This window comes from Acinonyx jubatus, chromosome C1, assembly GCF_027475565.1.
Source record: "Acinonyx jubatus isolate Ajub_Pintada_27869175 chromosome C1, VMU_Ajub_asm_v1.0, whole genome shotgun sequence".
Taxonomy (NCBI): domain Eukaryota; kingdom Metazoa; phylum Chordata; class Mammalia; order Carnivora; family Felidae; genus Acinonyx; species Acinonyx jubatus.
Window position 1 is genome coordinate 185,555,720 of NC_069381.1, and position 20,637 is coordinate 185,576,356.

Sequence of the window (20,637 nt, forward strand, 5' to 3'; positions counted from 1 at the left end):
TAAGAATTTCTTATTCTGAAGAAATTGTCTCAAAACAGAGGGTGGGCAAGAAAAAAGAACAGGATATTGACTGACACATTTATACAGTGGCTATGTGTTCATTAGCTTACACTAACTTCCCTCCAGTAAGGATAACAGTTTTTCCATAGTAATCAAACAGAGCCTCAGATGATGTCATCCACAAAAAGGAAAAAAGTGGAAAAACAAGACCGGTTCTTACTGATCATGTAGAGCCTTCTATGATGGCCAGAAAATCTTGGTTAAATCATGTCAAGAAAAAGGTTGTAAGTGAATGTGTAAGGATAGGTGTACCCTTACATGTATAAATATAAGTTGTTTAGCATTTTTCCCTCATTCAGAAAAAAGTTTCTGGGTAATTTCAGGAATACTATTGCCACTTGCTTAGGGATTGTCCTCCCCTTGTTTTCTTTTCAGAAAGAATATGAATACTGTATATTACGGTAGCAATGTGTTAAAAAAAAAATAACTAGATCCGGAGACACCTGTACAATGTCTTGAATGTTACTAGACATTCTTGTGGCTTAGGAGATGGGTTATGTTTCTACAGAGGATGGATTTAGCAAACAAATCATCCTGCTACTTCCCTATGAAAATTCAATCATGGAATTGAGGGGTGTCCAAGATTCTGTATGAAGGAAAAAAACTAATACTACATTTTAGCCCCCAGGTGGAGAAAAGCACCAAGTTCTCTGTGATTTCATGAAAGCAAATTGAGTTCTCAAATCTTAATCTACTTTTCTAGCTAAAAACAAAACTAGTCTGGTTCTAGTGCTATTTTCCACAACAGAAAACTCCCCCTGCTACGGTTTTATTTAAAAACCAACCCCAAATCACAACCCAATTTACATGCTGTCTTTATCCACATATAGAAGTCTCACAGTCAGCAAGGCAACTTGAACATAAAAGGCTTTCCAAAGAAAAAAGCCCAACTCCTTATTTACAGAATTATTCCTTCCTGTTATCTTGAAACAAATTTTGATATCCATTTCACACTCAATAGTTTGTAATATTTTCAACATATTATCAAGATAGCTGAAGATCCAAGATATTAAAGAGATACTTAATCTATTCAGATGTAGTCCTTACCAACTGTTTAAAGTTGGCTAAAAAGTGTTATATCCACAAACACGATGCTTTTGTGTATGTGTTACAATATAAACTCCTTTCCACAAAGGCAGTATGTTGTAAAACTGATGTCTCAAGGCCACTGAAGTGACGACATAATTTCAATCAAGCATTAAGAAGTTCATCATCTGAGTGTCCAATAGCATCTGGGTTTGAAAGTGGATCCAAGTCTGCAAATAGATTGAACCAGGCTGACATGTCTTGGTTACCACTGCTGGGAGCTATTAAAGAAGAAAAAACACAATGAAGAGTCTCATATTTTTTAAATCACATTACCATTTACATGATTTTAAAGTAGATGCTTCTTCTGAATACAAAAATTTAAGACGACTGACAAGAATGAACTCTCAATTACATCTCCTTGGTAATTCTGAGACGTGAATGCAGGTACCTTGTGCTTTGCTGGGGACCTTATATGTAAGTATTTTCATGTTGCTCTGAGAAATGATTAAAAGTGAAAAGGCAAATGAGGCGCCTGGGTGGCTCAGTCGGTTGAGCGTCTGACTCAGCTCAGGTCATGATCCCATGGTTCATGGGTTCGAGCCCCATGTTTGGGTTCTGTACTGACAACTCAGAGCCTGGAGCTTGCTTTGGAGTCTGTGTCTCCCTCTCTCTGTCCCTCCTCTGCTCGTTCTCTCTCTCTCTCCCTCCCTCCCTCCCTCTCTCTCAAAAAATAAAATTAAAAAGATTTTTTTTTCAATTAAAAAAAAGCAAAAAAGGCAGATGGTAGTAAAGGCTTCTTAGAAACACTGGGATGGGCACCTGGGTGACTTAGTTGGTTAGGTGTCCAACTTCAGCTCAGGTCATGATCTCACAGTTCATGAGTTTGAGCCCCATGTCAGGCTCTGTGCTGACAGCTCAGAACCTGGAGCCTGCTTGGGATTCTGTGTCTCCCTCTCTCTCTGCCCCTCCCTCACTCACATTCTGTCTCTCTCAAAAATAAAAAAAAAAAAGAAACACTGAGATAGTTTATAGAAGTCTCTCAGGTAAGGTTCAAAAGTAAAAGTAACGTTTGTTCCTACAAAGTAGGAACATTACATTTGTAAATGTGTTTAAAAATCTACATGATAAAATACTGAAATATTAAACAGAAGGGGAAGAAAATCCTTCCGATCCTATTACATTAACATACCCAACAGTTCCTACTTTGGTTTACAGAAGTTTCCTTTGTCTTTTCCATGTGCACTTTACAAATTCTTGACGAACATCTTATAGAGTGGATTGTGTTCAGGTACAACTTTCTGTTAACCAATTCCCTCTTACCTCTCTGTGGAGACTAGAAAACCATATATATCAATAGTCTACAGGTTGTACTGGGGCAAATATTTCAAGGATATACATTTAGACTCAAGGCTGAGACTAGAAAAAGAATGCACAATGGCACACAAGTGAGTCATCTCAGAAGGCTACGCTCTTGAAGGTCAAGGGATCCAGTAGCAGAGTTAAGACCCAGGGGACAAAATGAAAACCTAGATATGAAATGAGTGACTCAGTGAGAAAAGAATAGAAAGCAATCATATGCAGAAGAGTCTAGGGCAACCCTCTTTTACAAACATGGTTCCCATTTTCCACAAACCAGTGGACTGTAGTTTGGACTGTGGAGGATCCTATTCCTCAAAGATAAGGACAGAGTGAAAGGCTTCTGTTTATGTCCACTTCTATTTCTAGAAAACTCCCAAGTTAGTGTCAGTTCTGGCCTTGAGTCCTCAGCACACTACCTACTAATAAGTAATTATGGCAAGTCATTTAACCTCAAGGGCTCTTATTTACTCATCTGTAAAGTAGTAATAATTTATCATTAAACTAGGATACCTGAGAGTGAACAAGGGGCCCATTATTAATAAGTATCCTGGAAAAGAGCAATACAGACCTACCTTAAGAAGCAAGAAAATTTTCAAACAACCTAATCTTACATGTAAAGGAGCTAGAAAATGAAGAAGAAACAAAACCCAAAACCAATAGAAGGAAATAAAGATTAGAGTGGAAATAAAAGAGAAACTAAAAAATCCCAATAAAACAGATCAATCAAACTGGGAGCTGGTTCTTTGAAAAGATCATAAAATTGATAAACCTTTAGCCAGACTCATTAAAAAAAAAAAAAGGACTCAGAATCAGAACTGAAAGAGGAGAAATAACACCACAGAACGGATAAGAGAATATTATGAAAAGTTATATGCCAAAAAATTGGACAACCTAGAAGAAATGGATAAATTCACAGAAACATATCTCCCAAAACTGAATCAGAGGAAACAGAAAATTTGAACAGACCAATTAACAGCAATGAAATTGAATCAGTAATAAAAAAAAAAAAAAAAATCCCCAGACCGGATACCTTCACTGGCAAATTCTACCAAACATTTAAAAAAGCGTTAATACCTATCCTTCCCAAACTATTCCAAAAAGTACAAGAGGAAGGAAAACTTCTAAATTCATTACGTGCATTTGTAAATTCATGTATATGTGATATACATGATAAAGAAAACACAAAAAAAGAGAACTACAGGCCAATATCTCTCAATATAGATGCAAAAATCCTCAACAAAACACTAGCAAACTGAATCCAACCATACATTAAAAAAAAAGTCATTCACCATGATCAAGTGGGATTTATTACTGGAATGCAAGGTGGTTCATTATTTGTAAATCAATCAATGAGATACATCACATCAATAAGAAAAAGGATAAACACCAGATGGTCATTTCAACAGATGCAGAAAAAGCATGTGACAAAGTAAGTACAATATCCATTCAGGATAAAAACCCTCAACAGGGGCGCCTGGGTGGCGCAGTCGGTTAAGCGTCCGACTTCAGCCAGGTCACGATCTCGCGGTCCGTGAGTTCGAGTCCCGCGTCAGGCTCTGGGCTGATGGCTCGGAGCCTGGAGCCTGTTTCCGATTCTGTGTCTCCCTCTCTCTCTGCCCCTCCCCCGTTCATGCTCTGTCTCTCTCTGTCCCAAAAATAAATAAAAAACGTTGAAAAAAAATTAAAAAAAAAAACCCTCAACAAAGCAGGTCTAGAGGGAATATAACTCAACATAATAAAGCCCTTATATAAAAAAACCCATAGCTAACCTCATATTCAATTGTGAAAACTGAGAGCTTTTCCTTTAAGGTCAAGAACAAGATAAGGATGCCTACTCTTACCACTTTTATTCAACATAGTACTGGAAGTCCTAGCCACAGCAATTGGTCAACATAAAGAAATAAAAGGCATCCAAACTGGTAAGGAAGAAGTCAAACTTCCACTATTTGTAGATGACATGATTATATATAGAAAAAAACCAAAAGACTCCACCAAAAAAGTACTAGAACTGACAAATGTATTAAAGTTGCAGGACACAAAATCAATGTATAGAAATCCATTTCATTCCTATACACTAATAATGAAGCAGCAAAAAGTGAAATTAAGAAAATAATCCCATTTACAATTACACCAAAAATAATAAAATTCTCAGGAATAAACTTAACCAAGGATGTCAAAAACTGTACTCTGGAAATTATAACACACTGATGAAAGAAATTGAAGATGACACAAATAAATGGACAGATGCTCATGGACTGGGAGAACAAACACTGTTAAATGTCCATACTACACAAAGAAACCTACAGATTTAATGCAATCCCTATCAAAATACCAACAGCAGTTTTAACTGAACTGAGAACAAATAATCCTAAATTTGCACGGAACCACCAAAGATCCTGAATAGCCAAAGCAATTTTGAAAAATAAGAAGAAAACTGGAGACATCACAATCTCAGATTTCAAGATATATTACAAAACTGTAGTAATCAAAACAATATGGTACAAAAAAAAGAAAAAACAATATGGTACTGGCACACAAATAAACACATAGATCAATGGAACATAACAGAGAACCCAGAAATAAATCCACAGTTATATGGTTCATTAGTCTATGATAAAGGGGCAAGAATATGCAATGGGAAAAAAGTCTCTTCAACAAATGGGCTGGGAAACCCGTACCACCTTCTTACCATACACAAAAATAAACTCAAGTGGATTAAAGACCTAAATGTGAGACTTAAAGCAATAAAAATCCTAGAAGAGAGCATGGGCAGTCATTTCTCTGACATTGGTCATTCTAGCTATGTCTCCTGAGGAAAGGGAAACAAAAGCAAATATAAACAATTAAGACAATATCAAAGTTAAAAAGCTTCTGAACAACAAAGGAAACAATCAACAAAAGAGAAAGACAACCTACTGAATAGGAAAAGATAAATGAAGGGCTAGTATCCAAAATACGAAAAGAACTTATACAAATCAACACCCAAAGAATAAATAATCCAATTAAAAATGGGCAGAAGAGGGGCGCCTGAGTGGCTGGGTTGGTTAAGCGGCTGTCTTCAGCTCAGGTCATGATCTCACGGTTCGTGCAGTCAGGCCCCACATTAGGCTCTCTGTTGTCTGTGCAGAGCCCACTTCGGATCCTCTATCCCCCTTTCTCTCTACACCTCCCTCCCCCACTGGTCCCCCCCTTCTCTCTCTCAAAAATAAATATATTTTTTTAAATAGGCAGAAGGCATGAACAGATATTGTTCCAAAGACATCCAGATGGTCAACAGACACATGAAGAGATGCTCAACATTAGTCATCATCATGGAAATGCAAATCAAAACCACAATGAGATATCACCTCATAACTGTCAGGATGGCTAAAATCAAAAACACATGAAACAACAAGGGTTGGTGAAGATGTAGAGAAAAAGGAACTCTGGCACACTATTGGTAGGAATGCATATTGGTGCAGCCACTGTGGAGGTTCCTCAAAAAATTAATCAGATGATCCCACTAATGGGTATTTACCCAAATAATGAAAAAACTAAGCCCAAAAGATGTATGTATCTCTATGTTTACTGTAGCATTATTTATAATAGCCAAATTATGGAAGCACTCCGTGTGTTCATCAATAGATAAATGGATAAAGAAGATGTGGTATACAGGAAAAGCATGGAAGTTTTTTGTGTGTCTCGTGTCCGTGAAATGCGCCAGACCAATACTAAACCATCCTACACACCTAGAAAACTGATTGGAGGATTAACACAATAATCTGCACAACCTGAACCACAGAATTCAGCAGGTATGTGGTGTGTAGAGGTGAACTTGGGAAGAGAGAAGCTGGTGGTGGGCAGGGAGCGGCCTTTGCAGGTGTAGAGAGGACGGAGACTGGGGTGGGGGAGAATATGGGAAAAGCACCCCTCCCCAAAAGCAGCTAGAGACGAAGTGGAAAATTGAAACAGCCACAGGGACTAAACTAAAAAGGGAGAAAAGAGAAAGGAGAGGGTTTAAATCCCATGAAGACGGTAAACAAGGGGAGTGCAAAGGCTGAAATTCTGCAGCTTGATACCTGGCGGTGCTCTGGTGGGAAGGGGGAATCCCTAGGAACAGAGTGGGGTCCAGGAGGTTCTTGGGCCACATGGAGAAAAGCAGATCCACTGCTGGAAGGACAATTGGTAGAGACTGTTGAAGCCACCTGGTCCCAACAGACCCCAGAAAACAGCCACATTCGCTGGTGCTGGAACAAGGTTGTTAAGTGTGAAGCCTGGTGTCAGATGTGTGTTGTGATTTTCCATAATCCCTGAAAAGCTGCTGCTACACTATCTCACGAACTTTTTCTGGGGCGGGCTGGCCACAGTCTCGGGGCACTGGTAAGATCAGGGTCCAGCAGGTGTTCCTGGGTGGAGCTGGCATTCAGCCATTGTTCAGTGAGACCCTCCCGCAGAGGGACAGAACGGGTCAAAGCCACAGTCCTTCAGAAGTAAGGGACCAGGAAAAACAGCTGCATCTGAGACAAGACGCGGGAGAGGGGTACTGCTTGGTCATGGACAGTGAAGCAGCAGCGAGTGGTCGAAAGCTGAAGACAGAGGACAGTGCACGATTGCTGATCGGAAAGAATGGAGTTCCCATACTAGAGACTAGGTAGCTGGGTGATGCCATTTTCACCGCTCCCGTGCATGCACATATGGCCTACAAGCACTGCAGCAGTCAGCCCCAGTGGACTAGAGTGCCATCTAGTGGGGAACGGAGCTGTTACACTGAGCCCTGCCCAACTGGACCAACCTCGCCCTTCAAGAACACAAATCTCACAGCCTACTTAGTTTATGACTATGAAGTGCTACATAGTCTGACTTCTAGGGGAAAACGAAGTTAATTTCAGTCCTATTTCAATATGTTAGGAGGTCCATCTATTCAATTTTCTTTCCTTTTCTTTTTTTTTCTCTTTTACACTATTCTTTTTCTTGAATACAGAAAGAAGAAAATCATTTTTATTTTCACTTATTAAAAAATTTTTTTTACTATATTTTTTACTTTTGTGTAAATTTTTTTCAAATTCTATCTTACTTCCATCATTCTATTTTAGTCTACTTCAGTGTATTCACCTTTTCAAATTTTCAAACGATTTCCTTGTTTTTTTTTTTCTTTTTTTTCTTTTTCTTGAATGCAGAAAGTGAAAAACTTCATTTTTACTTTGAATTTCTATTAAAAATATTTTTCATTAATTTTTTTACTACATTTTTCTCTTTATTTAAATTTTTTTCAAATTCTATTTCCATCACTTTCTTTTAGTCTACTAGAGTAGACTAAAAGTATTCACTTTTTCAAATTTTCAAACGATTTTTTTTCTCTTTTTTGTTTTTTTAGTTTTTTTCTTGAATATAGAAAGAGAAAAAAATTCATTTTTATTTTTACTTTTTATTAAAAATATTTTTTTCTGAGGGGGCTTCTGGGAAGATGGTGGCGTAGGAGGATGCTGGGCTCACTGCATCCTGCAGATCACTTAGATTCCACCCACACCTGCTTAAATAACCCAGAAAATCGCCAGAAGACTAACAGAACGGATTCTCTGGAGCCAAGTGTAGACCAGAGGTCCACAGAAGAGGGTAGGAAGGGCGGAGAGGCAGTGTGCGCTACACGGACTGGCGGGAGGGAGGTGGGCGGAAGGTGGCCCACCGGCAAAGCAGAGACCTCGGGTCTGGCTTGCAAAAGCAGAGGGGCCGGACGGAGTGTGTTCTGACAGCAAGCGGGACTTAACATCTGGAAGGTTATAACTTAACAGATCTACTCGGAGAGCGGGAGGGATGGAGGACAACGGGAGGGAGAGTTGTTGAGCCCTGGACAACAGAGCGAAGCTTGGCAGGGAACAAAGACGCTCACCAGCGCCATCTCCCTCGCCCATCCCCCAGCCGAAACCACAAAGGGAACCAGTTCCTGTCAGGGAACTTGCTTGCACTGTGCAAACACCCAACGCTGTGCTTCTGCGGATCCATCCCTCCGGTAGCAGGTCTGACTCCCTCTCGGTGCTGCAGGGCCCCTCCCTAAGCGGATCTCCGAAGGAAAAGCGAGCTGAGCCTGCGCCTCCTGCCCCTGTGCACCTTGCCAATCCACCCCAGCTAATACGCCAGATCCCCAGCACCACAAGCCTGGCAGTACGCAAGTAGCCCAGACAGGCCACGCAACCCCACCCCACAGTGAATCTCGCCCCTAGGAGAGGGGAAGAGAAGGCACACACCAGTCTGGCTGTGGCCCCTGCGGTGGGCTGGAGGCAGACATCAGGTCTGACTGCGGCCCCGCCCACCAACGCAAGTTATTCAAGACAGCATAGGAGAAGTGCCCTGCAGTTCTGCACCACTCCAGGGACTATCCAAAAAGACGAAATGGAAGAATTCCCCTCAAGAAAACTTCTAGGAAATAACAACAGCTAATGAACTGATCATAAAGGATTTAAACAATATAACAGAAAGTGAATTTAGAAGAATAGTCATAAAATTAATCGCTGGGCTTGAAAACAGTATAGAGGACAGCAGAGAATCTATTGCTACAGAGATCAAAGGACTAAGGAACAGCCAGGAGGAGCTAAAAGATGATATAAATGAGTGGCAAAATAAAATGGAGACGACCATGGCTCGGATTGAAGAGGCAGAGGAGAGAATAGGGGAACTAGAAGATAAAATTATGGAAAAAGAAGAAGCTGAGAAAAAGAAAGATAAAAAAATCCAGGAGTATGGGGGGAAATTTAGAGAACTAAGTGAGGCCTAAAGAGAAATAATCTACGCATAATTGGTATTCCAGAGGAGTAAGAGAGAGGGAAAGGTGCTGAAGGTGTACTTGAAGACATAATAGCTGAGAACTTCCCTGATCTGGGGAAGGAAAACGGCAATGAGATCCAAGAGGCACAGAGAACTCCCTTCAGATGTACCTTGAATCGATCTTCTAAATGACATACCATGGTGAAACTGGCAAAACACAAGGATAAAGAGAAAATTCTGAAAGCAGCTAGGGATAAACGTGCTCTAACATATAAAGGGAGACCGATAAGACTCGTGACGGATCTCTCTACTGAAACTTGACAGCCAAGAAAGGAATGGCAGGAAATCTTCAATGTGATGAACAGAAAAAATATGCAGCCGAGAATCCTCTATCCAGCAAATCTGTCATTTAGAATAGAAGGAGAGATAAAGGTCTTCCCAAACAAACAAAAACTAAGGAATTTATCACCACTAAACCAGCCCTACAAGAGATCCTAAGGGGGATCCTGTGAGACAAAGTACCAGAAACATTGCTACAAGCATGAAACCTACAGACATCACAATGACTCTAAACCCGTATCTTTCTATAATAATACTGAATGTAAATGGACTAAATGCGCCAACCAAAAGACACAGGGTATCAGAATGGATAAAAAAAACCAAGAACCATCTGTTTGCTGTCTACATGAGACTCATTTTAGACCTGAGGAACTTTCAGATTGAAAGTGAGGGGATGGAGAACTATTTACCATGCTCCTGGAAGTCAAAAGAAAGCTGGAGTAGCCATACTTATATCAGACAAACTAGACTTTAAATTAGAGGCTGTAACAAGAGACGAAGAAGGGCATTATATAATAATTACACGGTCTATCCATCAAGAACTAACAATTATAAATGTCTATGCGCCAAATATGGGAGCCCCCAAATATATAAAACAATTACTCACAAACATAAGCAACCTTATTGACAAGAATGTGGTAATTGCAGGGACTTTAATACCCCACTTACAACAATGGATAGATCTTCTAGACACAGGATCAATAAAGAAACAAGGGCCCTCAATGATACATTGGATCAGATGGACTTGACAGATATATTTAGAACTCTGCATCCCAAAGCAACAGATTATACTTTCTTCTCGAGTGCACATGGAACATTCTCCAAGACAGATCACATACTGGGTCACAAAACAGCCCTTCATAAGTATACAAGAATTGAGATCATACCATGCATATTTTCAGACCACAATGCTATGAAGCTTGAAATCAACCACAGGAAAAAATCTGGAAAACCTCCAAAAGCATGGAGGTTAAAGAACACCGTACTAAAGAATGAATGGGGAAAAAAAAAAAGAATGAATGTATCAACCAGGCAATTAGAGAAAAAAATTTAAAAATATATGGAAACAAACAAAAATGAAAATACAACAATCCAAACACTTTGGGATGCAGCAAAGGCAGTTCTGAGAGGAAAATACATTGCAATCCAGGCCTATCTCAAGAAACAAGAAAAATCCCAAATACAAAATCTAACAGCACACCTAAAGGAAATAGAAGCAGAACAGCAAAGACACCCCAAACCCAGCAAGAGAAATAATAAAGATTAGAGCATAAATAAACAATATAGAATCTAAAAACTGTAGAGCAGATCAATGAAACCAAGAGTTGGTTTTTTGAAAAAATAAACAAAATTGACAAACCTCTAGCCAGGCTTCTCAAAAAGAAAAGGGAGAGGACCCAAATAGATAAAATCATGAATGAAAATGGAATTATTACAACCAATCCCTCAGAAATACAAGCAATTACCAGGGAATACTATGAAAAATTATATGCCAACAAACTGGACAACCTGGAAGAAATGGACAAATTCCTAAGCACCCATGCACTTCCAAAACTCAAACAGGAAGAAATAGAAAGCTTGAACAGACCCATAACCAGTGAAGAAATTCAATCAGTTCTCAAAAATCTCCCAACAAAGCCAGGACCAGATGGCTTCCCAGGGGAATTCTACCAGACGTTTAAAGCAGAGAGAATACCTATCCTTCTCAAGCTATTCCAAAAAATAGAAAGGGAAGGAAAACTTCCAGACCCATTCTATGAAGCTAGTATTACTTTGATTCCTAAACCAGACAGAGACCCAGCAGAAAAGAAAACTACAGGCCAATATCCCTGATGAATATGGATGCAAAAATTCTCAACAAGATACTAGCAAATCGAATTCAACAGCATATAAAAAGAATTATTCACCATGATCAAGTGGGATTCATTCCTGGGCTGCAGGACTGGCTCAACATTCACAAATCAATCAACGTGATACATCACATTAATAAAAGAAAAGATAACAACCATATGATCCTGTCAATCGATGCAGAAAAAGCATTTGACAAAATTCAGCATCCTTTCTTAATAAAAACCCTCGAGAAAGTCGGGATAGAAGGAACATACTTAAACATCATAAAAGCCATTTATGAAAAGCCCACAGCTAATATCATCCTCAATGGGGAAAAACTGAGAGCGTTTTCCCTGAGATCAGGAACATGACAGGGATGTCCACTCTCACCACTGTTGTTTAACATAGTGTTGGAAGTTCTAGCATCAGCAATCAGACAACAAAAGGAAATCAAAGGCATCAAAATTGGCAATGATGACGTCAAGCTTTCACTTTTTGCAGATGACATGATATTATGCATGGAAAATCCGATAGACTCCACCAAAAGTCTGCTAGAACTGATATATGAATTCAGCAAAGTTGCAAGATACAAAATCTTGCATTCAGAAATCAGTTGCATTCTTATACATAAAAATGAAGCAACAGAAAGACAAATAAAGACACTGATCCCATTCACAATTGCACCAAGAAGCATAAAATACCTAGGAATAAATCTAACCAAAGATGCACAAGATCTGTATGCTGAAAATTATAGAAAGCTTATGAAGGAAGTTGAAGAAAATATAAAGAAATGGAAAAACATTCCATGCTCATGGATTGGAAGAATAAATGTTGTCAAAATGTCAATACTACCCAAAGCAATCCACACATTCAATGCAATCCCAATCAACATTGCACCAGCATTCTTCTTGAAGCTTGAACAAGCAATCCTAAAATTCATATGGAACTACAAAAGGCCCAGAATAGCCAAAGTAATTTTGAAGAAGAAGACCAAAGCAGGAGGCATCACAATCCCAGACTTTAGCCTCTACTACAAAGCTGTAATCATCAAGACAGCATGGTATTGGCACAAAAACAGACACATAGACCAGTGGAATAGAATAAATACTTCAGAACTGGACCCACAAATGTATGGCCAACTAATCTTTGACAAGGCAGGAAAGAAGAGCCAATGGAAAAAAGACAGTCTCTTTAACAAATGGTGCTGGGAGAACTGGACAGCAACATGCAGAAGAATGAAACTAGACCACTTTCTTACACCATTCACAAAAATATACTCAAAATGGATAAAGGACCTGAATGTGAGATAGGAAACCATCTAAACCCTAGAGAAGAAAGCAGGAAAAGACCTCTCTGACCTCAGCCGCAGCACTTTCTTACTTGACACATCCCCAAAGGCAAGGGAGTTAAAAGCAAAATGAACTATTGGGGCCTCATCAAGATAAAAAGCTTCTGCACTGCAAAGGAAACAATCAACAATACTAAAAGGCAACCAACGGAATGGGAAAAGATATTTGCAAATGACATATCGGACAAAGGGCTAGTATCCAAAATCTATAAAGAGCTCACCAAACTCCACATCCAAAAAACAAATAATCCAGGGAAGCAATGGGCAGAAAACATGAATAGACACTTCTCTAAAGAAGACACCCAGATGGCCAACAGGCACATGAAAAGATGCTCAATGTCGCTCCTCATCAGGGAAATACAAACCAAAACCACACTCAGGTATCACCTCACGCCAGTCAGAGTGGCTAAAATGAACAAATCGGGAGACTATAGATGCTGGCGAGGATGTGGAGAAACGGGAACCCTCTTGCACTGTTGGTGGGGATGCAAACTGGTGCAGCCGCTCTGGAAAACAGTGTAGAGGTTCCTCAAAAAATTAAAAGATAGATCTACCCTATGAGCCAGCAATAGTACTGCTAGGAATTTACCCAAGGGATACAAGAATGCTGATGCATAGGGGCACTTGTACCCCAATGTTTATAGCAGCACTCAACAATAGCCAAATTGTGGAAAAAGCCTAAATGTCCATGAACTGATGAACGGATAAAGAAATTGTGGTTTATATACACAATGGAGTACTACGTGGCAATGAGAAAGAATGAAATAGGGCCCTTTGTAGCAATGTGGATGGAACTGGAAAGTGTGATGCTAAGTGAAATAAGCCATACAGAGAAAGACAGATACCATATATTTTCACTCTTATGTGGATCCTGAGAAACTTAACAGAAACCCATGGGGAGGGGAAGGAAAAAAAAAAAAGAGGTTAGAGTGGGAGACAGCCAAAGCATAAGAGACTGTTAAAAACTGAGAACAAACTTAGGGCTGATGGGGGGTGGGAGGGAAGGGAGGGTGGGTAATGGGTAATGAAGAGGGCATCTTTTGGGATGAGCACTGGGTGTTGTATGGAAACCAATTTGACAATAAATTTCATATATTAAAAAAATAAAGAAATAAAAGTTTTCAAAAGCAAGAAAAATTTTTTCCTACTATATTCTTTACTTTTGTGTAATTTTTTTTCAAATTCTATTTTACTCCCATCATCTTAGTCTACTTCAGTGTATTACTTTTTTCAAATTCTCAAACGATTTCCTTTTTTTCCCTCCCTTTTTTTTCTCTAATCAGTCAAACCGCTTTCAACACTCAGACCAAAACATGCCAATCTAGCATCATTTATTAGATTTTGTGTATGTGTGTGTTTCATTTTTTAATTTTAATATATTTTTAATTTTAATTTTTCTACTTTATTAATTCCTTTTCTCCTTTTGAAATGACAAAACCAAAGAATTCACCCCAAAATAAAGAGCATGAGGAAATGACAGCCAGGGATTTAACCACCACAGATACAAGCAAGATGTCTGAACCAGAATTTAGAATCACGATAATAAGAATACAAGCTGGAGTCGAAAATAGACTAGAATTCCTTTCTGCAGAGATAAAAGAAGTAAAAACTAGTCAGAATGAAATAAAAAAAAGCTATAACTGAGCTGCAATCACGGATGGATGCTGCGGTGGCAAGGATGGATGAGGCAGAACAGAGACTCAGCGATATAGAGGACAAACTTACAGAGAATAATAAAGCAGAAAAAAGAGGAAGATTAAGGCAAAAGAACACAATTTAAAAATTAGGGAAATCAGCGACTCATTAAAAAGGAACAACATCAAAATCATAAGGGTCCCAGAAGAGGAAGAGAGAAAAATGGGGGTAGAAGGGTTATGTGAGCAAATCATAGAAGAAAACTTTCCTAACCTGGGGAAAGACACAGATATCAAAATCCAGGAAGCACAGAGGACTCCTATTAGATTCAACAAAAACTGAGCATCGACAAGGTATATCATAGTCACATTCACAAAATACTCAGGCAAGGAGAGAATCATAAAAGCACTAAGGGGAAAAATTCCCTAACCTACAAGGGAAGACAGATCAGGTTTGCAGCAGACCTGTCCACAGAAACTTGGCCGGCCAGAAAGGAGTGGCAGGATATATTCAATGTGCTGAGTCAGAAAAATATGCAGCCAAGAATTCTTTATCCAGCAAGGCTGTTATTCAAAATAGAAGAGATAAAAATTTTCCGGAACAATAATTAAAGGAGTTTGTGACCACTAAACCAGCCCTGCAAGAAATTTTAAGGGGGACTCTCTGAGGGGAGAAAAGATGAAAAGATAAATACATACACATACATACATACATACCAGAAGCAACAAAGATTAGAAAGGACCAGAGAACACCACCAGAAACTCCAACTCTACAAGCATCATAAATGGCAATAAATTCATATCTTTCAGTAGTGACTGTAAACATCAATGGACTCAATGCTCCAATCAAAAGACACAGGGTAACAGAATTGATAAGAAAACAAGATCCATCTATTTGCAGTTTACAAGAGACCCACTTTAGACCTAAAGACACTTTCAGATTAAAAATAAGGGGATGGAGAAGCATCTATCATGCTAATGGTCAACAAAAGAAAGCCGGAGTAGCCATACTTATATCAGACAATCTAGAGTTTAAAGACTGTATCAAGATGCAGAAGGGCATTATATCATAATCAAGGGGTCTATCACCAAGAAGACCTAACAATTGTAAACATTTATGCGCCAAATGTGGAGCATCCAAATATATAAATCAATTAATCACAAACATAAAGAAACCCATCAATACTAATACCATAAAAGTAGGAGACTTCAACACCCCACTCACAGCAAAGGACAGATCATCTAATTAAAAAATCAACAAGGAAACAATGGCTTTGAATGATACACTGGACCAGATGGACTCAACAGGTATATTCAGAGCATTTCATCCTAAAGCAGCAGAATACACATTCTTCTCCAGTGCACATAGAATATTCTCCATAATAGACCATATACTGGGACACAAATCAGCCCTCAGCAAGTACAAAAAGATCAAGATCATATCCTGCATATTTTCAGACCACAACACTGTAACATTGAAATCAACCACAAGAAAAAATTTGGAAAGATAACAAATACTTGGAGACTGAAGAACATCCTACTGAAGAATGAATGGGCTAACCAAGAAGTTAAAGAGGAAATTAAAAAGATCATGGAAGCCAATGAAAATTACAACACCACAACCCAAAAACTCTGGGATGGTCATAGGCAAAGGTGGTCATAAGAGGAAAGTATATAGCAATCCGGGCCTTCCTAAAGAAGGAAGAAAGATCTCAGATACACAACCTAACCTCAAGCCTTAAGGAGCTGGAAAAAGAACAGCAAGTAAAATCCAAAACCAGCAGAAGACAGGAAATTAAAGATTAGAGCAGAAATTAATGCTATTGAAACCAAAAAAACCCACAAAAAAACACAAAAAAACAAAAACAAAACCGTATAACAGATCAATGAAACCAGAAGCTGGTTCTTTGAAAGAATCAACAAAATTGATAAACAACTAGCCAGTTTGATCAAAAAGAAAAATGAAAGAACCCAAGTAAATAAACTGAAGAATGAAAGAGGAGAGATCACAACCAACACAGCAGAAATAAAAACAATAATAAGAGAATATTATGAGCAATTATATGCCAATAAAATGGGCAATCTGGAAGAAATGGACAAATTTCTAGAAACATATACCCTACCAAAACTGAAACAGGAAGAAATTGCAAATTTGAACAGACCCATAACCAGTAAGGACATCGAATTAGTAATCAAAAATCTGCCAAAACACAAGAGTCCAGGGCCAGATGGCTTTCCAGGGGAATTCTACCAACCATTTATGGGAGAGTTAACACCTACTCTCTTGAAGGTGTTCCCAAAATAGAAATGGAAGGAACACTTCCAAACTCTTTCTATGAAGCCAGCATTACCTTGATTCCAAACCAGACAGAGACCCCACTAAAAAGGAGAACTACAGACCAATTTCCCTGATGAACATGGATGCAAAAATCCTCAACAACATATTACGCAACCGGATCCAACAATACATTAAAAAAATTATTCACCACAACCAAGGATTTATACCTGGGATGAAGGGCTGGTTCAATATCCACCAAACAACATGATTCATCACATCAATAAAAGAAAGGACAAGAACCATATGACCTCTCAATAGATGCAGAGAAAGCATTTGACAAAATGCTTTCTTGATAAAAACCCTCAAGAAAGGAGGGATAGAAGGAGCATACCTCGAGATCATAAAAGCCATGTATGAACGACCCAATGCTAATATCATCCTCAAGGGGGAAAAACTGAGAGCTTTCCCCCTAAGGTGAGGAACAAGACAGGGATGTCCACTCTTGCCACTGTTATTAAACATACTACTGGCAGTCTTAGCCTCTGTAATCAGACAGCACAAAGAAATAAAAGGCATCCACATAGGCCAGGAGGAGGTTCAAACTTTCACTCTTTGCAGATTACATGACACTCTATGAAAAGCCCAAAATATTCCACCAAAAACCTGCTAGAACAGATCCATGAATTCAGCAAAGTGGCAGGATATAAAATCAATGCACAGAAATCGGTTGCATTCCTATACACCAACAATGAAGCAACAGAAAGAGAAATCAAGGAGTCAATCCCATTTACAATTGCACCAAAAGCCATAAAATACCTAGGAATAAATCTAACCAGAGGTGAAAACTCTATACACTGAAAAGTATAGAAAGCTTATGAAAGAAATTGAAGAAGACACAAAAAAATGGAAAAAGATTCCATGCTCCTGGATAGGAAGAACAAATATTGTAAAAATGTCGATACTACCCAAAGCAATCTACATATTCAATGCAATCCCTATCAAAATAACACCAGCATTCTTCACAGAGCTAGAACAAATAATCCTAAAATTTGTATGGAACCAGAAAAGACCCTGAATAGCCAAAGCAATCTTGAAAAAGAAAACCAAAGCAGGAGGCATCACAATCCCACACTTCAAGCTATACTACAAAGCTGTAATCATCAAGACAGTATGGTACTGGCACAAGAACAGACACTCAGATCAATGGAACAGAATAGAGAACGCAGAAATGGACCCACAAACATATGGGCAACTAATCTCTGACAAAGCAGGAAAGAATATCCAATGGAATAAAGACAGTCTCTTCAGCAAGTGGTGCTGGGAAAACTGGACAGTGACATGCAGAAGAATGAACCTGGACCACTTTTTTACACCATACACAAAAATAAACTCAAAATGGATGAAAGACCTAAATGTAAGACAGGAAGCCATCAAAATCCTCGAGGAGAAAGCAGGCAAAAACCTCTTCGATCTTGGCCGCAGCAACTTCTTACTCAACACGTCTCCAGAGGCAAGGGAAACTAAAGCAAAAATGAGCTACTGGGACCTCATCAAAATAAAAAGCTTCTGCACAGCAAAGGAAACAATCAGCAAAACTAAAAGGCAACCAACAGAATGGGAGAAGATATTTGCAAACGACGTATCAGATAGAGGGTGAGTATCCAAAATCTATAAAGAACTTATCAAACTCAACACCCAAAAAACAAATAATCCAGTGAAGAAATGGGCAAAAGACATGAATAGCCACTTCTCCAAAGAAAACATGCTGATGGCCAACTGACATATGAAAACATGGTCAACATCACCATCAACAGGGAAACACAAATTAAAACCTCAATAAGATGCCACCTCACACCTGTCAGAATGGCTAACATTAACAACTCAGGCAACAACAGATGTTGGTGAGGATGCAGAGAGAAAGGTTCTCTTTTGCACTTCTGGTGAGAATGCAAACTGGTGCCGCCACTCTGGAAAACAGTATGGAGGTTCCACAAAAATCTAAAAATAGAACTACCCTATGACCCAGCAATTGCACTCTAGGTATTTATCCAAGCGATACAGGTATTCTGTTTTGAAGGGGCACATGCACCCTAATGTTTATGGCAGCACTATCAACAATTGCCAAAGTATGGAAAGAACCAAATGTCCATCGACGGATGAATGGATAAAGAAGATGTGGTGTGTGTGTGTGTATATACACACACACACACACACACACACACACACACACACATACATACCATGCAATGGAGTATTACTAAGCAATCAAAAAGAATGAAATCTTGCCATTTGTAACTACGTGGATGGAACTAGAGGGTATTATGCTAAGCTAAATTAGTCAGAGAAAGACAAATATCACATGCTTTCACTCATATGAAGATTTTAAGACACATAACAAATGAAGGGAAGCAAGGGAAGGGAAGCAAAAATAATATAAAAACAGGGAGAGGGACAAAACATAAGGGACTCTTAAATATGGAGAACAGAGGGTTACTGGCGGGGTTGTCAGAGGGGGTACGGGCTAAATGGGTAAGCTGCATTAAGTAATCTACTCCTGAAATCATTGTTGCACTATATGCTAGCTTGGATGTAAATTTATAAATAAACAAACAAATAAATAAATAAATGGAGGGTAAATTCTGTTTTGTATTTTCTACTACAACAAAAATGTGGAGGGAGTGCTGTGGTGAGAAAATCTTTTTTTTTTTTTATACCACTCATCATTGTAAAGACTTAATCACACAAAAAGCAACAACAATGGATGCTACATCTAAGTAGAAATTCTGATTAAGACCTGGACTTGTATGCTGTCGCAAAGTGTCTCCTCAGAGACTACTTAATAACTGCATGAGAGGATAAAATAACATAAAACAGTAATTATTTAAGAGAAAAAGTACACAACACTTTGAATGGGTGGCCAAAATTAACATTATCAATGAAGGAGAAACAGACTGCATAAACCTTACATCTGGAACCCTGAGACAGGAGGGTCACCTGTGTAGTATTCCAGTCAAGAATGAAGAACCTGAATTTAATCACAATAAAATTCAGATAAAACTGAGATAAGAAATATTCTACTAAAGATAAAAAGCAGTGGAGCAGAGGGACTATATTGTATTAAAATTCCCATGTTCAAAAGTCAAAAGTCAAAGAAAAACTGTGGAAATGTTTCAGAATAAAAGGGACTAAAAGAGACATAGCAACTGAATACATCATGACCCTAGACTCTCGGTCCAGAGGGGAATGTGCTACAGGGGACATTATTGGGTCAACTCACAAAACTGGAATACAAATACATGGTTTGCTTTGTACAAAATACGTTAACATTAAATTTCCTGAAGTTTACAAACCATACAGTGGTTATGAAAGAAAATATACCTGTTCTTAGGAAATACAAACTTAAGTATTTTGGGGTAAATGGTCATGATGTATGTAACTCACCCTCAAGTGGTTGAGAATAAAATAACACATGAATCACACACACACACACACACACACACACACACACACACACACACCCTACATAAAGCAAAATACTAACAGTAGATGAATCTGGATAAAGGGTATACAGGTGTTCTTTGAGCTATTTTCACTTATGTAACACTTGTACATTTGAAATGCTTTCCAATCAAAGTTTTTAAAAATCAACATTAGTGACTAAGATTATCATGTATCTAAAATCCTGACAGAGTATCTGTTTTCTATGCATACCGTACACAGTAACTACAACATGGACCAGTTCTGCAGACAATAATATGGTAAGTACTCAACAAATGTTAGCAATTACTATGTACCAGGCCCTATGCTAAAGGCCTGAATGCACTCTTTGTCAATGGGCATCTTGTAATCAAAGAACACCTTCTATCTTAATGGTATTATCCATTACCAACAAACCTTAGCACAAAATATTTTAAAAATTAAAGTATAGAATTTACTATGACAAGTTCACAATTTCTATTCAATTTTTCCCATTCTGAGGGATAGCCAGGTATAACTTTCATTTTAATTCATTATGAACAAAA

At 38.6% G+C, this 20,637-nt stretch overlaps 1 protein-coding gene across 6 annotated transcripts in view; it reads right to left on the minus strand.

The window, feature by feature from the left end:
• Window positions 1-793: 793 nt before the first annotated feature.
• Window positions 794-20,637, minus strand: part of ICA1L (islet cell autoantigen 1 like) — an 89,657-nt gene continuing 69,813 nt past the window's right edge. For 5 of the 6 annotated variants that reach the window (XM_053215571.1, XM_053215572.1, XM_053215574.1 and 2 more), the window contains one exon: window positions 794-1,367. In XM_053215571.1, the coding sequence (XP_053071546.1) occupies window positions 1,252-1,367 (116 nt within the window). In that variant the 3' untranslated portion in view covers window positions 794-1,251. The remainder of the gene's footprint in view (window positions 1,368-20,637) is intronic. The other variant, XM_053215573.1, reaches the window with a different exon arrangement.